This window comes from Torulaspora globosa, chromosome 8, assembly GCF_014133895.1.
Source record: "Torulaspora globosa chromosome 8, complete sequence".
In the NCBI taxonomy this organism is placed as follows: Eukaryota; Fungi; Ascomycota; class Saccharomycetes; order Saccharomycetales; family Saccharomycetaceae; genus Torulaspora; species Torulaspora globosa.
This window is the reverse complement of record NC_050734.1, coordinates 531,221-553,067: the sequence shown is the minus strand read 5'-3', so window position 1 is coordinate 553,067 and position 21,847 is coordinate 531,221. Positions and strand designations below refer to the sequence as shown.

The window sequence follows — 21,847 nt, the reverse complement described above, 5'->3', positions numbered from 1 at the left end:
CGATGCGATGCTCAGTAACGCAAAGTTCACTGTAGTTTGGTCCACTTGGCCTCTCTTTCTTACCTTTCTCGTCTCGTCTGTTTAATTCTAAGATGAATTAATTCTTGTTTGGAGGTTCTATAGAGATTTTGTAGTTTTGGGTTTATTTCATAATCGATCGAGAAACAGGACGAACTTTTCACGTTTATTATACCGTTTTGAAGTAAGAAGGGCAGATTAGAGCAGAGCTTTTGGTTAACATATCAATACTATTGGCTTCTAATTAATAAAAAACCTTTCAAAAAAAAATACTAGTCGTATTACTTTCAAATACTGTTCCAAAAATTAAAAAAAAAACCACAGTAGAATGGCTGATATCACTGATAAGACGGTCCAGCAATTGGAAAAATTGAACATCCAGGATGATCAACAAACTGCTCCAAGTGCCTCTGAGTCCGAGACTTCCAAGGTTGAAACCTCTTCAGCATCTTTGTATGTTGGTGAGCTAGATCCATCAGTCTCCGAAGCTCTATTGTATGATATCTTCTCTCCAATCGGTTCTGTTTCTTCCATTCGTGTGTGCCGTGATGCCATCACCAAGACTTCCTTGGGTTACGCTTATGTGAACTTCAATGATCACGAAGCTGGTAAGGCTGCGATTGAAAAATTAAACTACGCTCCAATCAAAGGTGTTCCATGTCGTATTATGTGGTCGCAGCGTGACCCATCGATGAGAAAGAAGGGCTCTGGTAACATTTTCATCAAGAACTTGCATCCAGATATCGACAACAAGGCTCTTCACGACACTTTCTCTGTGTTTGGTAACATCTTATCATGCAAGATTGCCACTGACGAGGCCGGCAACTCCAAGGGCTTTGGTTTTGTCCACTTTGAGGACGAGGAGGCTGCAAAGGAGGCCATTGACGCTATCAACGGTATGTTGTTGAACGGCCAAGAGGTTTACGTCGCTCAACATGTCTCTAGAAAAGACCGTCAATCCAAGATGGAGGAGGCAAAGGCCAACTTCACCAACGTTTACGTTAAGAACATTAACCCTGAGACAACCATGGAGGAATTCGAAGAGTTTTTCTCCAAGGTTGGTCCAATCACTTCCGCTCATTTGGAGAAGGATAACGAGGGTAAATTGAGAGGTTTTGGGTTTGTCAACTACGAGAGCCATGCGGATGCCGCAAAGGCAGTCGAGGAATTGAACGAAACTGAGTTCAAGGGTTACACTCTACATGTCGGACGTGCTCAAAAGAAGCATGAACGTTTGCAGGAGTTGAAGAAGCAGTACGAAGCCTTCAGAATGGAGAAATTGGAAAAGTACCAAGGCGTCAACTTGTTTGTTAAGAACTTGGACGACAGCATCGACGACCAAAAGTTGGAAGAAGAATTTGCTCCATACGGTACTATCACCTCCGCTAAGGTTATGAGAACCGACAACGGTAAGTCCAAGGGATTTGGTTTCGTTTGTTTCTCAACTCCAGAGGAAGCCACTAAGGCAATCACCGAAAAAAACCAGCAAATTGTCGCTGGCAAACCATTGTACGTGGCCATCGCTCAGAGAAAGGATGTTAGACGCTCTCAATTGGCCCAACAAATTCAGGCCAGAAACCAGATGAGATACCAACAGGTCACCGCAGCTGCAGCTGCGGCAGCCGCTGGTATGCGTGGCCAATTCATGCCACCTATGTTCTACGGTGTTATGCCTCCAAGAGGTATGCCATTCAACGCTCCTAACCCACAGCAAATGGCCGCTATGGGCGGTATGCCAAAGAACGGTGTCCCACCTCAACAATTCAGAAACGGTCCAGTCTACGGCGTTCCTCCACAAGGTGCCCCACAACAAGGTAACTTCATGAGAAACGGTGCTGGTGCCAACCAGTTCTACCAGCAAAAGCAAAGACAAGTCCTGGGTGAACAACTATACAAGAAAGTCTTTGCGAAGACTTCCGATGAGGAAGCTGCCGGTAAGATCACTGGTATGATCCTTGACTTGCCATCTCAAGAAGTTGTTCCATTGTTGGAGAGCGACGAATTGTTCGATCAACATTTCAAAGAAGCTTTTGCTGCTTACGAATCCTTCAAGCAAGAGCAAGAACAACAACAGCAACAACAACAACAACAACAAAACTAAGCTGACCTCAGCTAATTGACTCGCCTCTCCCTGGTTTCCTGTACCCGGTTCTGCCTCAATTTTTTATTAAGTCAGTATGGAGATTTAATCGGATGGTTCATTGCTTCCATCACTAACAAACTCACTATCTTTTGTCTTTATTTTACATCGTCTCGCTGTAATATCTATTATTTGGTTTCTGAAGGCTTTCTCGACCGTAAATCACTGCTAGCTTCAGCGTAAATCATATCTATTGAGCCAGCTCATCGGTATTATCTTTCAGCTCATCCGTTACCCGGATTAGAACTAACAAGGTACTTCTGCCAAATCAGTAAGCGAAGTCCCCTACTATGCCCAGCGTTGTACAGCCTGTGAGACCATCAGTCAGTGCTGTACTTATGGCTTCACTACCCAAGAGGATTATCAAGGTATGTTGGCCTTCCCATTGGAGAGTTTGCCCTGTTTGCGACTGAGAAAGTGGAGTACTAACAGACACAATGATTCTGATGTTTAGGAAACAGAAAGGCTTGTTAGCGACCCTGTGCCCGGGATCACTGCTGAGCCACATGAAGACAATCTGAGATACTTCGAGGTCACCATCGAGGGACCCCAACAATCCCCCTACGAGCACGGCGTCTTTAAACTAGAGCTGTTTCTCCCAGACGACTATCCAATGGAAGCTCCGAAAGTTCGCTTCCTAACCAAGATATACCATCCTAACATTGACAAGCTGGGCCGGATTTGTCTGGACGTCTTGAAAACCAATTGGTCTCCCGCGTTGCAGATAAGGACAGTGCTGCTATCGATCCAAGCACTACTGGCCAGTCCCAATCCAAACGACCCACTAGCTAACGACGTCGCGGAGGATTGGATCAAGGACGAGGAAGGTGCCATTCGGAAAGCCCGCGAATGGACTGAGCTTTATGCCAAGAAGAAAGACAGCAGTGACGGCAGTTGAAACCGTCGGTGACCCATCAGAACTGCACGTCGCCGCCGTAAAGCCTATATAGGTTAGATGGCAACAGTATAGCATTAGAAGCTTCATGAGAAGAGAGTCTGGTCTTGCTTAATATGGTCGTCCGGAACGAGCAGCTATGCGCAGTAAATTAACAACGCGCGCTACTTAACCCGGAACTTAATGCCAACATAATATGATTAACTAAGTAGATCGAGCGGAAAAGCAGGCTACCTACCTCTGGAGTGTGTATTTCACAACATCCTCGACTGGCTGAGATCTGACCAACGAAAATTGACGCTCTTTAGTGACGGCTTTTTTCATTCGGTCCACTCTGTCGTGGAACTTAGAATTGGCGACGAGGCTGGAGACCAGAAAATAAGATCCCAAAGGTTTATTCAAGATGTCTAATCTGCCAGATTCCCCGTTCAATGATGAGCCTCCAATGTCTCCTTTTGACGATAAGTTTGAGTTTGAAGAGCAGCAGAACGGCAAGGCCAACACGCGAAGAAAAGGATCTATTCTGAAGAAGCACGGCACCCATAAGAATCCGAAGACTACGGGATTGGGAGTGGCTTTCCAGGAGGATAAATTGCCAGAATTTGAAGAGGCAGCAAGACCGTTTGATGAGGAAGAAGATGACGATGCGCATTCCTTTAAGGCTACGCCGAAGATGGGCGGACCAGCTGCGATGTTCGAGGACGTGACTCTGGATGATCCGAGTTCAAGCGATAAAAGTGACCGTAAACATCACGGCGGGATGAAAAGACTGCGTATGGGGACGCAAAGAAACAAGAAGGGGAGACCAAATGTAGGTAGGGCAAGGACGCTTAAATGGGCTAAAAAGAACTTTCATAACCCTTTCGAAGAATTTCTGAAGGAAGAGATGGATGACGAGGGTCTGCAAAATCGTGCTAGCGAGCTGAGGACACTCTACTACAACTTGCCACTACCGGAGGATATGCTGGACGAGGATGGTAAACCAATCATAAACTACCCGCGTAACAAGATCAGAACTACCAAATATACGCCCTTGAACTTCTTGCCGAAGAACATTTTGCTGCAATTCCGTAACATTGCCAACATTTATTTCTTGGTAATGATCATATTGGGTGCTTTTGAAATTTTCGGTGTGACGAATCCAGCTTTGAATGCTGTACCGTTGATCGTCATTGTTACCATCACCGCCATCAAAGATGCTATCGAAGACTCAAGGCGTACAGTGTTGGATTTGCAAGTGAATAACACAAGAACCCATATACTTCAAGGAATCGATAACCAAAATGTCTCTGCGGATAATGTTTCCTGGTGGAGAAAGTTTAAGAAAGCGAATACTAGATTGCTCTTGCGATTTGTTGCATTCTGTAAGAGCCACTTAACAGAAGAAGGGAAACGTAAGAGGCTGCAGCAGAAACGGCGCAAAATGCAGGCGAAGAGAAACTCTATGGGTGACATGCCACGTAACTCTCTAGACTCGATAGGAAGTTATAGGATGTCTGCTGATTTTGCTAGGCCTTCTGGTGACTACGGCCGCCCTTCAATGGATTACGATAATATGGGACACCTGGTTGGTCGAGATGATGATGTCAATCTAATCGACAGGACCATGCCGCCAATACCCGATTGTAGATTCGCGAAAGATTATTGGAAGAATGTTAAAGTCGGAGATATCATACGTATCCATAACAACGACGAAATTCCGGCTGACGTTGTTCTCTTATCAACCTCAGATGCAGATGGGGCCTGCTATGTTGAGACGAAAAATCTGGACGGTGAAACAAATTTGAAAGTTCGCCAGTCTTTGAAATGTAGTTTCCGGATAAGAAATTCGCGAGACATTACAAGAACAAAGTTTTGGCTTGAGAGTGAAGGTCCTCATGCAAATTTGTATTCTTACCAAGGCAATTTGAAGTGGATTGATCCCAATAACAACGAGATGAGAAATGAACCTGTGACTATTAACAATACTCTTCTGCGTGGTTGTACCTTGCGGAATACAAAATGGGCAATGGGTTTGGTCGTCTTCACCGGTGATGATACTAAGATAATGATAAACTCCGGCGTCACCCCAACGAAAAAATCGAGAATTTCCAGAGATCTTAACTTTTCTATCCTAATAAACTTTGGTTTGTTATTTGTGCTATGTTTCATTTCCGGTGTCGTTAATGGTGTCTATTATCGAGAGAAGAACGTCTCGAGAGATTATTTTGAATTCGGCACGCCTGCAGGCAATCCTGCCACTAATGGTTTTGTCTCTTTTTGGGTTGCACTCATTCTTTATCAATCCTTGGTTCCCATTTCATTATATATCTCCGTTGAGATCATCAAAACGGCCCAAGCTGCTTTCATATATGGCGATGTCCTCCTCTACAACGCCAAACTAGACTACCCATGTACACCAAAGAGTTGGAACATCTCAGATGACTTGGGTCAAATTGAGTACATTTTCTCAGATAAAACAGGCACTTTAACCCAAAATGTTATGGAGTTCAAGAAAGCAACCATCAATGGTGTTTCTTATGGTCGCGTCTATACTGAAGCTCTTGCCGGTTTAAGAAAGAGGCAAGGTGTTGATGTGGAGGCTGAAGGTCAACGTGAAAGAGAAGAAATTGCCAGAGACCGAGACGTCGTTATCAATGAATTGAAAGCTATGGCTAATAACTCCCAGTTTAACCCAGACGATTTAACGTTTGTCTCGAAGGAATTTGTTCGTGACCTGCAAGGTCAGAATGGAAAATTGCAGCAGAATTGCTGTGAACATTTTATGTTGGCCTTAGCACTTTGCCATTCTGTTTTGGTTGAGCCACACAAATCCGATCCCAATAGACTTGAACTCAAGGCTCAATCTCCGGATGAGGCAGCACTTGTTGGAACGGCAAGGGATATGGGCTACAGTTTTGTCGCGAAAACTCATAAAGGGCTAATAATAGAGATTCAGGGTGTCCAAAAAGAATTTGAAATACTAAACATTCTAGAGTTCAATTCTTCTAGGAAAAGAATGAGCTGCATTGTCAAGATTCCAGCTATGAGCGCAGAAGAGAAGCCTAAGGCGCTCTTGATATGTAAAGGTGCCGATTCCGTCATCTACTCGCGATTGAAGCGCAGTAGTGATGCTAACGATGAATCTCTACTCGAAAAAACTGCTTTACATCTTGAAGAATACGCTACCGAAGGTTTGAGAACTCTTTGCATCGCTCAAAGAGAACTATCATGGGCTGAGTACTCCGAATGGAATGAGCGATATGACATAGCAGCAGCAGCTTTAAGTGACCGTGAGCAACAGCTGGATGAAGTTGCTGACAGTATAGAACGTGAACTTGTGTTACTAGGTGGTACAGCCATTGAAGATCGTTTACAAGATGGTGTACCAGATTCTATCGCTTTACTAGGTGAGGCTGGTATTAAACTATGGGTCCTAACTGGTGACAAGGTAGAGACTGCCATCAACATTGGGTTTTCTTGTAACTTACTCAACAATGAAATGGAGCTGCTTGTCATTAAACACAGCGGTAATGACGTTGAAGAATTTGGTGATGATCCTTTCTCCGTGGTGCAGAATTTGATTCTTAAATATCTAAGAGAGAGGTTTGGGATGAGCGGTTCCGAGGAAGAACTGGCTGAAGCACGGAAAGAGCACGGCTTTCCTAAAGGAAACTTTGCAGTCATTATTGATGGTGACGCATTGAAATTAGCACTGAGCAGCGATGAGATCAAGCGGCAATTCTTGCTTCTCTGCAAGAACTGTAAAGCTGTCCTTTGTTGCCGAGTTTCACCGGCCCAAAAGGCGGCAGTCGTCAACTTGGTGAAGAAATCTCTGGACGTCATGACATTGGCAATTGGTGACGGTTCCAATGACGTTGCAATGATTCAATCTGCGGATGTTGGTGTCGGTATTGCTGGTGAAGAGGGTCGTCAAGCAGTCATGTGTTCTGATTATGCTATTGGTCAATTCAGGTATCTCGCCAGACTAGTTTTGGTCCACGGTAGGTGGTCATACAAGCGACTCGCCGAGATGATCCCTCAATTTTTCTACAAGAATGTGATTTTCGCATTAGCTTTATTCTGGTACGGCATCTACAACAATTCAGATGGCTCCTATTTGTTCGAATACACCTACCTGATGTTCTATAACCTGGCTTTCACTTCCCTCCCAGTCATATTCCTGGGGATCATGGACCAGGACGTGAACGACACTATATCCTTGATAGTCCCTCAGCTGTACCGCGTTGGGATTTTGAGAACCGAATGGAATCAAACCAAGTTCCTGTGGTATATGTTTGACGGTGTATATCAGTCGACCATATGTTTCTTCTTCCCTTATTTGATTTACCACAAGACGATGTATGTGACTCAAAACGGATATGGACTCGAGCATCGTTACTACCTAGGTATCATGGTGACGGCAATCGCGGTTGTCGCATGCAACCTATACGTCTTGCTTCACCAATACAGATGGGACTGGTTTACGGGGCTTTTCATCGGGTTATCATGTATTATTGTCTTCGGCTGGACTGGTATCTGGTCTAGTTCTTTGAGAAGTAACGAGATTTGGAAAGCCGGTGCCCGTATCTACAACACGCCTGCCTTCTGGGCTGTCTTCTTCGTCGCCGTCCTTTTCTGTCTGCTACCTCGCTTCACACTGGACTGCTTCAACAGAATGATAAACCCCAAGGACGTCGAAATTGTCAGAGAAATGTGGAAACGCGGTGATTTTGATCAGTACCCGACAGGCTACGATCCGACAGATCCGAACAGGCCCAAGATCTCCAAGAACCGCTCCTTTGGTGCCCAGGTTCTAACCCTGGGCGATGGAGGTAAACTTCAAAGCTCGCTGAACGAAAACTATTCCCGCGACACCGTACTCACCGAAGAGATCCCAATGACCATTCTGCAAACACAGAACGGCTCCTCAAGGCAAATTGTCAGAGGCGAGCCATGGATGTCCTCGCCCCGGGAAACTCAGAACCTCCTACACTCCCCTCGCTTACAGGAACAAGAGGAGCAGAGCAAAAGAATGAACTCGGCATTGAGACCTTCCCTCGACGCGCGCAGGGGCAGAACCTCACTGGACCGCACCAGGGAGCAAATGAGAGCGTCCAACGAGCTCGATGCAAGATATTCACTGGATCGTGCGAGAACTTCTCTCGACTTGCCTGGTGTTACAAACGCAGAGGAGTTGATGAGAAGGACAAGCAAAGATTATGTAAACTAGATAGAATGATGAACAGCACCAATGGACGGCAGAGCGGCCTGCACTGCCCGTCGAATCAATGTTTTAGCCGTGATCTGATAAAATCCGCTACGTCTTTGATGACTTGAATCTTTGCCAGCCCTCTTTTCATCTGATCGGATTTTGTCGCTTTTTCGTCAACTGACGCAGCTTTATAAGGCAGGAAACCGAGAAATTGGGCAGGCTTTTGAGATCTGTGAGAATCTAATTATCGAGATCTCAGGTCAAAGAGCTCCTCTGAGATCTTAGCGATCAGTTTCTGGGTTGGCACGAGTTCGAGGAACTGAGTTTGCTGCGGAAAAACGGGAAAAATCGGTTACTGAAGGCTTAGCAAGCCGTAGTTGCATGATTTTAGAACGGTGTTCGTCTTTAAATCAGTAATATCTGCTTTTGATAGCGTATTTGAGTCTTTCCGTAGGGAATAAGAGTTGCATAAACTACTGGTGCATTGAGCCATTACGGCGAGGAATACTGATCGAGGTTCTCGCGAAGCAGAACTGCTTGTTGAATTGGAGGGCCTTGAAAAGCTGCAATTGTTTGATGTCAAAGCAGAGTCCGCGGATTTCTAGTTCCGGGGCTGAATCTGTGAACAAGTGGAAGATTCCTCATTACTACAGGCGGTCTTCTGCAGCGTCTTCGCTGCAATCAAATGGATCCGATAGTGCTAATGGCAGCACGCCGAGTACCCCCGGGGTCAATATTATGAGCAGTCCCAAGAAGGTGCTGATGGAGGATCCCAAGAAGGGCACAAAACGGCCCGTTTATCGGTCCAGGAAAAGCAAGAAGAAAAATGGCGAGATGGTGTTTGTTAACTACACGGTTCAGGATTCAGCATCTGAAGACAGCGTAACGTCCGTTCACACGCCAGAGCTTCCTACTGCGGGAGCGTCGCCCGTTTTGAATTCGAAGAAAAAATCTTCCAGGAGCAGAATGCTGAAGATCTTTGGCTCGTCGAAGGCTCCCCCAGCGGTTATTGGTGGCTCCAACTTAGTCTCATGTGCAGAAAATGAAGTTATGTCTGATCCTTACGCTGTCAGCACGACCAGCGCCCCGGCTAAGAGATCTTATGGCTCTTTTTTGAAATATGGCAAGTTTCATGGTTCGTCCGCGCATAACAGAGGAAATGAGCCAGTCCCAGGCTTGCTCTCAGAAGAAGTCGTTCCAAAGTCGGTCTACAGTCCAAACTTAGTCAAGCCCGCTCCGATTGGTCGTTTTGTGGGTGATTCGCCTCGTAAAGTTGGCTACTTAGGTGGTGGTAACCCGAATGTAGAATCTGTTGAATCGCCTATGGAATATCGCTATCTGGGCACAAACCATGCTTCTAGTGCTGCCGAACTGGGAGCTTACCCATACAGTAAGGCATCTTTTTCAGAATCAGTAATCGGTGCTAAGAAGCACGCTGATGAAAATGATGCGTCCATAGCATTTAGCAAAATGTTCAGTAGGAAAAGAGCGAATACGGGCGGGTCCGAGTCTTCGTTATTATCTCTGAGTCATAATGCTCAAGAACAACTACAATCAACTATGGTTCCAGCTCTTCGGAAGAACATGTCAGCGTCTTCCATATCGTCGATTTCCTACCGGTCTCCAATAAGGACGGCCTCACCAGCAAGGCCGCGCTCAGGCACTCGCGGATCATACACTCATGCTGTTAGTTCCCATAGTCGGGCAGATTCACAGGATGCCGGTAGCTTCATAGGAGCGGAATCGTTTCTAGACTCCCAGATGGCAAATAGGAGTGGGAGCGCAGCCAAACATAGAAGGAAGCAGGAATCGATCTCAGAGTCACATCGGTTGTACAACTCATCGGCAACGAATTCGACAGTTGTGAACAGCAGTGGAAATCAAAGCGTAGTTACGCCTTCTTCGTCATCGCTGGTGACACCGCCACCTTTTACTTCAGGTTACTCAGTCCCGTCCAACACCTCTGCTTCTTCAACTCCAAGCGCGATGGATCTCACGCTTGCCAGTCAGACAGGTAGCTTCGGCAACCTCGTGAACAGCATCAGCAGTATAAACCCTGCAGGGAATCATAGCACCCTCAACGTATCACAGCCTGTACTAGATCGGGACAGTTCATCAGAACTCCTCTTCGAAGAATCAGATATTCCAACCCCTGTAGACAACTTACCAGCGCTGAGAAGTATGACAAAAGCATTGGAGACAAAGGTTGAAGATAGCATAGGACAAATAGTTCCGTCGCAAGGGGCGCACAGGGGATTCAACACCAATGATCGGGAGACTAAACGTAGCCATCAAAATATCGATGTCCTTGATGCATTTTTGCCTCACGAAGGCAGCACTAGTAGTAGCCAAGGAGGTTCGATCCTAACGAAATCCACCTCATCTGTCAGTGATAATATAGTAATAGGTCATTGGCAGGATCAAGGCTGTTACTCACTGATCGATGCAGGACCAGGTGGAGCGGGGATTCGTGAAAAGACTATTCCCGCTTCAGCTTTTAACTTGTCTGGCGGTACAACTGCGGTTGAAAGCCTGGAATATGAAGCCTTTGAAAGTCAAATATTCCTAGGACATAATTACCAGCAAGACGAACAATCGCACCAAGTGGACATGGAATTCGATTTTGTCAATTCAGGCAATTTTCTCAACAAACAAAAGGAAATATCTCCTGGAGGTTCGAACAGTAGTGGTCAAGTTGAAGCGGTAGAAGGTACTTCAGCAAATGGACAGAATTCAGCGGTCACGTCCATTGCGAACTTTTCCCCAGGAACAAATGCCACAGTCTCGGTAGAAGAAGTCGGAAATTCAGGCGTTTACCATCGCAACTTCGATCGATTGGGTGCTCATGCCAACTCTCTCTCTCACGCAGGTCCAAAAGCTGGACAACCGCTTCCTCTATATTCCATGGGTCAGTGGAAAGCTATCAACAGTGATCTTGAGGCCATTACTGACTCACTTGGGATCGGCGGTGAGATGAATGATACTCCCTACATGTATCAGCCAAACAGAGGTTGAGCACGGTTCCAATAAGCAAAAAGTCAATACAAGTCATAAAATTGCATTTATTCTTAGTTTATCAGTTCTTTTTTAATCATATCTAGATATACTTACGTACCTTTAACAGCCTTGATGAACATTCATTTCTCCTGCCGTTGACCTGAAATCATGTATATTCTGGCAAAATGGACTTTACGTAATCTAACAACTCTTCAGAAGTTCCCGAGGGGTGGTCCAACTGCCACATTATGGCTCTATCATTAATTTTGCCTAACCATGGGCCACCCTTCATCTTCAATAGGCTCACCATTTCTTTACCATTGATCAAAGGTTTCATATCATGGCAATTTTCCAACTGTTCGGCGTAGACATAATCGTAAAAGGATGCGTATTGCTCCATGACCTGAACTAATTGTCGTTTCTCACACCCAGGGTATTGCTTGAACAGTGAGACAAAATGAGTAATTTGCCAGTCACCTTTAAGACTTCTCAGAAAGATTCCAATATCTGACCTTGACAACTGAGCCCTGTCTTCAGAAAACTTCTTGATCATTTGCTCGTAGGAAGTCAGCGAATCGACAACTCTTGAGACCTGGGCCGCTCCGTTTTTACCAATCTTGAGTCCATCTTTTAGAATGCTCTCCACAGCGGGCATAGTATTGTTCATCGTTTTCCTCGTAGTCCAGATTATCTTTAGGCCCTCCATTGGCATCAGACATGCAGATAAGATGAAAGATCGCTTCCATTCCGCAGATCCCGCCATCAAAGAAGATAAAGTACCCAAATCGCTGACAAACGACTCAAAGTTTTCGACTACCTTGCATAGATGAGCATTCAACACGCCATCGTCATAGAGCCTGTCAATGACTGGCAGATCTTTACAATGCTGTTTGTTGAAATTGATGAGATCCACGTCATGGTGCCACGAGAAAACAACATTCTCTATATGAGTCTTTTGGATCAAAGCCAAGCCCAGCAAAGGGTTGGGGCCCTCCAAAATTTTCTCCACCTCAGTGCCGATCCTTTCGTTAGAAACCTTGGTACTGAAAGCCGCATTGATCTCCGGGTCCTGCATCTCCTTCAGGACGCTGTCCTCGATGCGGAAATTATACCTCGACGCAAACCTAATCAGTCTCAGCACCCGCAGCGGATCATCAAGAAACGTCTGCCTTGGCGGCAGCGGAGTTCTTAGTATGCCGTTTTTCAAGTCCTGCAGTCCCGTCCCGGTGAAGTCCTCGACCCGATTCAGTTGGATATTGTAAAACAGAGCGTTCAGCGTAGCATCACGTCTAAGGGCATCCTCCCTGGCGGTGCCAAATTTCGTCACCGGTATGCGGGAGTGATCCGAATACTCCTCCGATCTCAGATTAACAAAGTCCACCTCCACGCCAAACAGCTTCGTCGTGGCGGTCTCCAAGTGCTTGGACTTGGCAGGGTTTATGCCGATCTTGTGCACTGAGTGCGGCTTAACACCGTACTTGTCGAAGTTCTCGGTCAGGAACCGGCTCAGTTGGGTCGCAAACTGCTCCCCAGACATAACGTTGATCGAGATGTCCAAGTCGTGCGACTCGCGCCCCAGGATCTTGTCGCGGACCCATCCGCCGGAGATTCTCAACGTCAGCGGCTCCTTCAGCTTGTTACGCTCGTTATACTCCCGAGTGAAGTCGTTCAACAGACCGCAGATTCCTCGCTCGACCTTATCGAGCCGGAAGCTAGGAAGCCCCATCCCTACCGCACACGAGTCGACGCTGCTCATCACCCTATCCAAATTCCACTTCCACAGCCGCCTTGTCGACCACATTCGTGCAGTTCTGCCTCCAAGATACCTCCAGCTGTACTTACAAGAGCACCAAGCTACAAACCCAAAATTTTTGCCAGAACCCCATCACATGACAGCGATCCGTCGTCTACTGGCCCAGCCGGGCCTCCTCTACCGCCGGCATGCCGCTGCCATGGGCAGCCTGGCCACTTCCGACTACTTAACACACTAACTACAACTCTACGTCCTTCACACGATCGACCTACGCCAAAAGACACCCAGTGGTCCAAATTGAGTCCCGAAAAAGGGTCAATTGCATTTCAAAACACGCACAGACCGATTACCAACCAAGAAACCACCGCCATCGGGCCCTACTGTCCCACAATCCGCTGCTCTCTCGCAACTTTTATACTGTTAGTTGAAATTTTTAGAGCTCATCGCCGTCGTTTCTTGTTGTGAAATTTTCTGGAGAAAAAAGTTTAAAGGAGCAAGGGAAAAGGGAAGGCATAAGGGATCAACAACACAACACCAGAAGAGCAGAACACAGATTCTGGTTGCAGGATCGACGATAGGGCTGTTGATCAGCGGAGTGAGTATTGAAAGGCTGATTCAGAAAGAACAGCGGCAGCAGAGTTGGTTCGGTTCTTGTCGAGATGAGCGGGTGTGAAGTCGCGGAAGTGGTAGACGGGGTGCCCGTGTTCAGACCGAGTTTTGAGCAGTTTCAGGATTTCTACTCGTTTGTTCGGTCGATCAACGAGTATGGGATGCGGAGCGGGATCGTCAAGATCGTGCCTCCGCAGGAGTGGCTTGATATGGTGGATTTCCCGCCAAAAAGAGAGATTCTGCAGGGGATTAAGATACGGAAACCAATCCAGCAGCACATTGCCGGCGCTCAGGGAGTGTTCATGGTGCAGAACGTGGAGAAGAGCAAGGTGTACAACATCATACAGTGGAAAGACCTGTCACGTGACTACACGTTGCCCGACTCGCCAGGTAACGGCAACGGCGAGGGCCGGCTGCCCTCGCCGCCGGTGAAATCGTCCAGGATTAAGCTCAGGAACCCGGATAATTTCAGTGCGGAGAATTTCGAGGAGTTCAGGGACCATTTCAATGCAGATAACCTGCGGGAGTTCGACGACGCGCAGAGATTGGAGTCTCTGGAGTCGTACTACTGGAAAACTTTGAACTTCACCGCGCCGATGTATGGGGCAGATACGCTGGGATCTGTTTTTCCGCAGGATTTGAAGATTTGGAACGTGGCAAAGTTGCCGAACCTGCTGGATCAGATGGAGCAGAAGTTGCCGGGGGTGAACAACTCGTATCTGTATGCGGGGCTGTGGAAGGCGTCGTACGCATGGCATTTGGAAGACCAGGATCTTTACTCCATAAACTACATTCACTTTGGAGCTCCAAAACAGTGGTACGCTATCCCGCAGGAGGATCGGGATAAATTCTACAGATTCATGAAGGATCAATTTCCTATGGATGCTGCCAAGTGCCCGGAGTTCCTGAGACATAAGATGTTCCTTGTGTCGCCAAAGCTTTTGCGGAAAAATGGCATACGATGCAATAAGATTGTTCATCGCCAGCGAGAATTCATAATCACGTTTCCTTATGGCTATCATGCAGGATTCAACTACGGTTATAATTTGGCCGAGTCGGTTAACTTTGCTCTGCAGGAGTGGTTGCCCATTGGCAAGAAGGCTGGGAAGTGCTTATGTGTGGATGATGCTGTCGGCATCGATGTCGATAAACTTGCAGACAAGTGGAATGCGACTAAGAAGGAGGAACTGAAGCCCCAACTGCACGTCCCTGATACGGCAGACCAGGAAAACAGACTTAAAAGCTTTGGTGAACTATTGAACCACAGCTCTCAAGAATTGCAACAATTGGAGGAGAATAAGACGATGCCCATGCTAGGCTCAGGAATCAATAGACCACAGAGTAGCTCCATAAGGTCTACAACGCCGAATTCAAGTCAATATCTAAACATGAATCAAACCATCAGCAGAATATCGTCTCCTTTGCTCTCGCGAATGATGGACCTCTCGAATATCGTGGAACCGACTCTTGAGGATCCGACCTTGAGATTCAAAAAGAAGCTGGTACCTTCACAGTTGCAGAGCACAGGTATTCATAGCAATTCTGGCTCACCAAATGCAAGCATGCGGATGACACTACCCACTAATGATACCAATAATAACGGCAACGGTCTGACAATGCCGTCGATGGGCGTCGGGGCTTCTAATCCACCTTCAGCTTTGCTGGATGATAATGATGACAATATGCTGGCATTGAGCTTAGCTTCAATGGCGAATAGCGGTGCGTCTTCTCCCAGACTTACATTACCGTCTTTGAATTCACCTATCGAGCACGCTAATCCACCGTCGGGTGCCAATGCGAATTCTACGGTACAAGAGCAGGATTCAACCCAGAATAACAGCATAGTATCTCCTAAACCGTCCTACAGTCATAACCCTTTGTCTTACTACTCGGCTGCAACTGCGAAGCCAGTTACCAGTAGTGGGGGACTCGCTCCCTTATCGCCTACTACTTCGAATCTACCATTTATCAAGAAACTTAAGTCACCTAACATTGTCACTCTCAATATATCAAGAGAGTCTTCAAGAAGTCCTGTCTCCTTTGCTAATGACTATAGAACCCCGCTAGCGCCAAACAATCCTCTGGCATATTCCTCTAGCGTCAGCTCCACTTTGAATCAGGTGCACAACTTCAACAGCACAAGCACTAGTAGCAGTGTAGCGGAGGGCTCTCCATCCCCAAAGCCGCCGGAGGCAAAGCGACCTAAATTGGAAAGTAAGGTCTTTTCTCCAACAAGCGCTACGAAGAGGAAACAGGATCTTATTAACACCTCGAGTAGCCAGCCACCCAAGTTTTCTTCAAGCGAAATCGTCATGTCTGAGAACGGTAAAGTCTACATTTGTCAAGAGTGTAAGAGACAGTTTTCATCGGGTCATCATCTTACTCGACACAAAAAGTCAGTGCATTCGGGTGAGAAACCATACTCTTGTCCTAAATGTGGCAAGAAGTTTAAGAGGAGAGATCATGTTCTGCAACATCTCAACAAAAAGATTCCTTGCACGCAGGAAGGTGAAGGACTTTCTACGGCGCCTAAAAGAGAGAATGGTGGTCGAGTGGAGCAATCTGGAACGGTATAGATAGGTCAGTGACTTTAGTCGTATGGATGCGAATAATTTTTGGTAATTTGGTTTATTTCGGTTTTTTTTTTCAATTTGGACTTCTTAACAGTATATAAGCAGTATATTTTTATTATCCGTCAAGGCTTTCAATAATGCTGAACAGGCTCGTTAAGACATTGCGCTTTATATTGTTGTCATAAATTTGAACGTTCTCTCCGGTACCTAGTCTCGTATTCTTCAAGCCGTCACCAAATACTAAGCGTACAAAATCGCTCTCCACTCCTAATGACAATGAAGTAACATTGTCATGGTGACTATTTAAAGCGGCTATCTTTTGCTTCACAAGATTAGAAGTATGTTCCATGTTTTCCGCGGCTTTCTGTGCATTTTCCACTATCTCCTTAGAAATTCCACACATCGAAGCGACATGCATACCAAAAGAGCCCTCACTTTGGCCCTCTATTAGCTTGTACAAAAATGTAACGTTCTTAGCCTTCTCATCAACTAAAATGCTCATCTTAAGAGGCCTCACTTGTGGATGGCCCGTAAAACACTGCCCTAAAGAAGCATAATGAGTTGCAAAAAAGCCCAAACTTTGGATATGCGTCGCTACATGATGCAGAACACTCTCTGCAATCGCAAATCCATCGCTTGAAGAACCACCTCGGCCCAGCTCGTCTACAACCAACAATGATCTATTTGTGGCGAGATCCAAAATCTTCTTGGTCTCGGAAAGCTCAACAAAAAAGGTCGACTTACCTTGCATGATGTTATCATTGGCACCCAACCGTGTCATGATTCGGTCCACTGGGGTTAATATAGCAGACTCACAAGGTACGTAGCAACCCATTTGAGCCATAATAACGGCGATACATGTCATTCTTAAAACGGTTGACTTCCCTGCTGCATTGGCACCAGTCAAAAGTCCGAGTTGTGGATAATCTTTTCCCAACTCAACATCATTGGGGATGAAATCCTTTGCCGAAGTCGTCCCCAAATTGAAGCAGGGATGTCTTAGAGATTTGAATTTGAGGAAGCCGTTGAGCGGTGCTCCTGTTTTACCATCTATCTCATCCACCAATTGAGGTCTACATGAGAGCTGGCCAAGAGATTCTGAAGTTCGTACTAGCGCTAGTAAACAATCAATACTAGCAATTATTTGCACTGTTGGCATCCAGCTGGTTCCATAATGCATGTCAAACTTTTTGCATAATCGGTCTTTCAATTGTTCCTCCAGTACTTTATGTAATTCACGAGCTTCTGCCACTGATCGTGCCAGAGCTCTTACCTCATCAGAATAGTAACGCTTTGCTGTTTTATTTGCGGCCATCTGCACCCAGCTTGAAGGTATTTTGTTTGCTATCGAGACAGGAACTTCAATAGTGTAAATCTCCTTACCGCAATCTTTATATTGCAATGTTGAACATTTGAACTGTTTTTTGTATGTGTTCAGCACATCCTCCAACTGTTCCTCAAGCTGTAGTATTTTATCAAGTGATTCATCGAAATCTTGTTCCACTCCTCTTTGCGGGATAAGAACTCCTTCATCCACTGCCTTCGTGCGATCGAAAGCGTTTGACCAGCTCTGCACGTCAGCGATTAAGGATTTGGGTATAGTAGAAACGTAGTTAAGCAATGATCCGTTGAGATTATGGGATGAAAGGGTCTCCAATAATTCAGTGATTGTTTCAAATCCTTGAATTGTCTTATCGAAGTCTTTAACTTTGAGGTTTCTTGAATGAACCCGCGAAAGAAGCCTTTCCAAATCTGGAAGCTTTGCAAAAGCAGTCTCCAAAACATCCCTTAAATTGCTGTCTGATAAAAGAGCCTCGACTGTATCCAGTCTTTCATTAATTTTGTCCTTCTGCAGCAATGGATGCATGAGCCAATTCTTCATCATTCTTTTACCCATTGGTGTTATTGCCCTATTGAACAGTTTAAACAAAGTTCCTTTATCAGTTCCATCAAAAGAATTGCTGAATATTTCCAAGTTCTGCAACGTTACGCCATCCATTATCAACGAATTTTTGAACCTAGTAGGATTGTATTCTTTCATGTTTCCCATAGTCAAAAGGCTTTCATCCAGTTTCAGCCATTGGAGATAATATAAGAGCCCACCGAAGGCACTGAAACCTATCCGTTTTCCCTGTTCGTAGTACTTTCTCAACACCGCCGGCCACTGTGTTATATCAGCAAAGTACTTCGAATCTGACGATGTTAGTTCGTCGTATGTTCTCTCATATCCATAGAACTCTGTGTCTGGTTTGATGTAGTTGAAAATAGCCTGCGGAGCGGCATTGAATTTGACAATTTTATGAGCTAGGTTACTCAAGTTGTCTTTCTCCATAATGACTTCTTTTGGATTCACTTGAGACATGATGGTATCCAATTTTGTGCATTCGTCATCGTCCTCGAATTCTATCATATTTAGCTCACCAGTAGCGGCATCAATAAATGAAACACCAAACAATCGCTTGGCAGTTCCCGCTATAGGTTTGCTTTCTTCCTGCATCGCATAAAAGTTGCCTGGCTCTTCCCGAACTGCCAGACAGTACGTGGCTAAATCAGATTGTAGCATGTTGCCCTCTGTCAACGTGCCGGAAGTTAAAACGCACTGCAATTCTCTTTTCACTATTCCCTTCGATCCTTCTCTCATCTCCTTCGCCAGCATTGATTCTCTTTGGTCCACTTTGGCCACTTTGTAGCCGTGCTGGATAAACTGAGACGCCCAATAATCGAAAGACATCTCAGGAATACCTGCGAGTTGCATATTAGCGCGCCCACCACCAGCAATTTTAAGGTCAAACAGATGATTGCCCAGTATAGCATCCTTCTCATATAGCTCGAAAAATTTCCCCTTCTTGAAGAATACTATACAGTCCCACATCTTAGACTTGATCTCCCAGTACTGTTTCTCAAAGGGCGTGAATTTACTCCAGGCGGACTGCGGAACGTAAAGGGTACGAGGATCATACTGCGGATCAGTCACTGGACGGCCGGAAGCATCCCGCAGTTCGACCAACCAATGGTACCTCTCCTCGTTCTGCTTATTGAATTTCTGATGCTTCGGAGGTGATGAAACTCTATCCACATTTGACCTACTAACCAGGTTCCTAGGAAGCCGAGAGGGTGTGAGTTTAGCTGCCCTTTTTACAACCTTGGGCGAAGAGGTCTCTGCCAACTCCAAAAGATCACCATCATCGTCGTCATCATCCATCACCACATCGTCTTCGCTTTCTTTCTTGTCAGGCACGTACTCGTCTTCGTCATCAACAACCTCAGTTTGCATTCTTCTTCTCTTTCTTGGGACATTGGGTGTCTGTTCCGTGTCGCTCTCATCAGAGGCCTCCGCATAACTGACGTTTTCCTTCATCCTTCGGCCGCTGGACGATAGAGTGCTTTCGCCACCTTCAGCAGCTATGCTAGAATCCCCTTTGTTCTTTGGCGAGTCTGCATTCGAAAGCGTCTTTTCGCCATCTTCCTCTAGATCGTGCTGCTTTGAAATACTGGAGCTCTTCTCTGCTTCAGCTTTTTCTTCTGCTAGTTTTTGAACCACATCTGGGACATTGATACTATCATTGGCTGTCACAAACCCTGAAGCATCCGATTCGTCCTCATCCATCCCAACAAAAAGCAGCTTATTCGCAGGTTTTTTTAGTTCTTTAGAAAATCCATTCGGCAGAGTTTCCGTACCATTCTTTAGTTTCCTTACTGGCTTTCTTGCAGCCGGGCTGGGGCTATGAGGTTGTTTGGAGAAGAATGATAGCAAGCTCGATTGCTTCATACGTTTCTGGCCAGAGCCGGTGGTTTTTGTAGTCATTTTGACTTTCCTTAGCGGCGTTAACCCCTGTATACAAAACGATAGACACACAGTGGTTCTCTCTTTGTCGTTATACTTTCCAATGTACTGAAGTGGGTCCTTTATATGGGCATTGTACTTTACGCGTCGCGTCTCGCCCAGTCATGTGATTTTCAAAGCTAGAATATATAGCAATCAGAGCTTAAGAATCATCTTGTTTCTGGATATCTCACAAGCTAGAGGCCGTTTATAGGCGCTCAGAGAATGTGTTTCGGTGCGGAAGGAAAGTTTGAGAATATGGTCGTTAGCTGGAGAGTTGCGCTGGCGAAGTAACTCTTGGTTATCACGATTCCCGTGGGATATTGCTTCGTTCAGCAGGGATTTTGCGGATTCGGACCGCTTACGACATTCAGTTGCGAGTTTCAGGGTCCTAGATTGTGTTATGGGAGCTCACGAGGAGGTACGACACATTTTCTCGTTGTTTTAGGGCCGGCATGAATTAGCCGCCGAGGTCGAGGCGCCGCCACCGGTCAGATAATACACTCTCAATTCAGCTTCATCGACGTTCGCTAGATATTTGACGAGTGGAGCAATTTTTGCGGCCAACACAGGGCTTCCCTCCGGCACGGCTCGTGCTCCGCTGGTTGGCCAGCTTGTTACAGCAGTACCCTTTTGTACTCGAAGCGAAGCTTGACAATGTCGAAACTCGCGTCAGCGTTGTGACTCGGCCGTTCAACTCGCAGCCCTTAACCCTGATGGCCATTATTGTTTCAGCTGCTCACTCCTTGTGGCGTCGGGCAACGTACAATAGGCGAATGAGATACGATTCAACTGCATACAGAGTAGAATAAGGAAAATCGTTTTACGGGTTTTGCCAAAATGAACGAATAAAAGTCGTTATAAATCGGTTATGATGCCTGTTGGTTGTTGAGCTTGTTTCATTTTTCCTTTTGGACGGGATCCGCGAAAAGCCCCAATCAATACTCTCTCGAATCATTGATGTCAAGGTATTAAAACAGGCGAGATCGCTCAGGCTGTGTGATACGGTAGTATGTCAACTCAACTAATGAAGCCCGTACGACTACTCATTCTTGGAGCTCCCGGGTCTGGCAAAGGAACTCAGACTGCGCGATTGTTGACGAAATTTCCCCAGCTTAATTCTATCTCATCCGGAGATCTGCTACGTCAACAGATACAGAAAAAGACACCGTTGGGTTCCTTAGCAGCATCTTACATCTTCGAGGGCAAGCTGTTACCAGACGAAGTGGTCACAAGATTGATCAAGGGCCACCTCCAGCAAGCAGGCTGGTTATCTCGGGAAGCTACTTGGCTTCTAGATGGATTTCCGCGTACTCTTGAGCAGGGGAAGATGCTCAGAGCAGCGCTGTCTAAGTATGACACCGGCTTGACTCTGGTTGTAGAACTGGACGTTCCGGAAAGCGTTATACTCGAGAGAATCGAGAACAGGTACGTTCATGTACCAAGCGGTAGAGTGTATAATCTGCAATACAAGCCGCCCAAAATCCCAGGAATCGATGATATCACTGGGGAGCCACTGAGCAAAAGGCCTGATGACACGGCGGAGGTTTTCAAGAGACGGCTGGACGAGTATCACAGGACGGCAAGTCCTTTGAAGGAATTCTACGCGCAGAGAGGCCTTTTGGAGACAGTCTCTGGCGACACATCCGATATCATAACACCGAAACTCTTCGAGCTGATCGAGAAGCACCGCAGTGAGCACTGATTCAAGCAACATCTTTCACTGGCAGAGGAAGGCACTTTTGGATCTGTTTCACGTGATATGTATCTGCTTTAGATAATCGCTTCCTGATTCCTGATATTGAAATCCCCATCATGCTAAGAACCAGGCGACGGTTAGATCTA

The 21,847-nt window shown here is 46.0% G+C and overlaps 8 protein-coding genes across 8 annotated transcripts; 6 read left to right on the top strand and 2 right to left on the bottom strand.

Moving 5' to 3' along the window:
- Nucleotides 1-346: 346 nt before the first annotated feature.
- PAB1 (polyadenylate-binding protein) lies at nucleotides 347-2,119 on the top strand (the record flags this gene model as incomplete). The annotated part of the gene is made up of 1 exon (XM_037285711.1): nucleotides 347-2,119. The coding sequence occupies one exon, from the start codon at nucleotides 347-349 to the stop codon at nucleotides 2,117-2,119; it is 1,773 nt and encodes a 590-aa protein (XP_037141607.1).
- Nucleotides 2,120-2,496: 377 nt separating this feature from the next.
- UBC13 (E2 ubiquitin-conjugating protein UBC13) lies at nucleotides 2,497-3,056 on the top strand (the record flags this gene model as incomplete). The annotated part of the gene is made up of 2 exons (XM_037285710.1): nucleotides 2,497-2,526; nucleotides 2,613-3,056. The coding sequence occupies 2 exons, from the start codon at nucleotides 2,497-2,499 to the stop codon at nucleotides 3,054-3,056; spliced, it is 474 nt and encodes a 157-aa protein (XP_037141606.1).
- A 400-nt stretch (nucleotides 3,057-3,456) lies between these two features.
- On the top strand, nucleotides 3,457-8,265 carry DNF1 (aminophospholipid-translocating P4-type ATPase DNF1; the record flags this gene model as incomplete). Its single annotated transcript, XM_037285709.1, has 1 exon — nucleotides 3,457-8,265. One exon carries the CDS (start codon nucleotides 3,457-3,459, stop codon nucleotides 8,263-8,265), a length of 4,809 nt encoding a protein of 1,602 aa, XP_037141605.1.
- Nucleotides 8,266-8,823: 558 nt separating this feature from the next.
- BCK2 (Bck2p) lies at nucleotides 8,824-11,262 on the top strand (the record flags this gene model as incomplete). Its single annotated transcript, XM_037285708.1, has 1 exon — nucleotides 8,824-11,262. One exon carries the CDS (start codon nucleotides 8,824-8,826, stop codon nucleotides 11,260-11,262), a length of 2,439 nt encoding a protein of 812 aa, XP_037141604.1.
- Nucleotides 11,263-11,410: 148 nt separating this feature from the next.
- On the bottom strand, nucleotides 11,411-13,045 carry CCA1 (tRNA adenylyltransferase; the record flags this gene model as incomplete). The annotated part of the gene is made up of 1 exon (XM_037285707.1): nucleotides 11,411-13,045. One exon carries the CDS (start codon nucleotides 13,043-13,045, stop codon nucleotides 11,411-11,413), a length of 1,635 nt encoding a protein of 544 aa, XP_037141603.1.
- A 611-nt stretch (nucleotides 13,046-13,656) lies between these two features.
- Nucleotides 13,657-16,182, top strand: HG536_0H03030 (uncharacterized protein; the record flags this gene model as incomplete). The annotated part of the gene is made up of 1 exon (XM_037285706.1): nucleotides 13,657-16,182. One exon carries the CDS (start codon nucleotides 13,657-13,659, stop codon nucleotides 16,180-16,182), a length of 2,526 nt encoding a protein of 841 aa, XP_037141602.1.
- A 112-nt stretch (nucleotides 16,183-16,294) lies between these two features.
- MSH6 (mismatch repair ATPase MSH6) lies at nucleotides 16,295-19,984 on the bottom strand (the record flags this gene model as incomplete). The annotated part of the gene is made up of 1 exon (XM_037285705.1): nucleotides 16,295-19,984. One exon carries the CDS (start codon nucleotides 19,982-19,984, stop codon nucleotides 16,295-16,297), a length of 3,690 nt encoding a protein of 1,229 aa, XP_037141601.1.
- A 1,030-nt stretch (nucleotides 19,985-21,014) lies between these two features.
- ADK2 (adenylate kinase ADK2) lies at nucleotides 21,015-21,707 on the top strand (the record flags this gene model as incomplete). Its single annotated transcript, XM_037285704.1, has 1 exon — nucleotides 21,015-21,707. One exon carries the CDS (start codon nucleotides 21,015-21,017, stop codon nucleotides 21,705-21,707), a length of 693 nt encoding a protein of 230 aa, XP_037141600.1.
- Nucleotides 21,708-21,847: the final 140 nt, after the last annotated feature.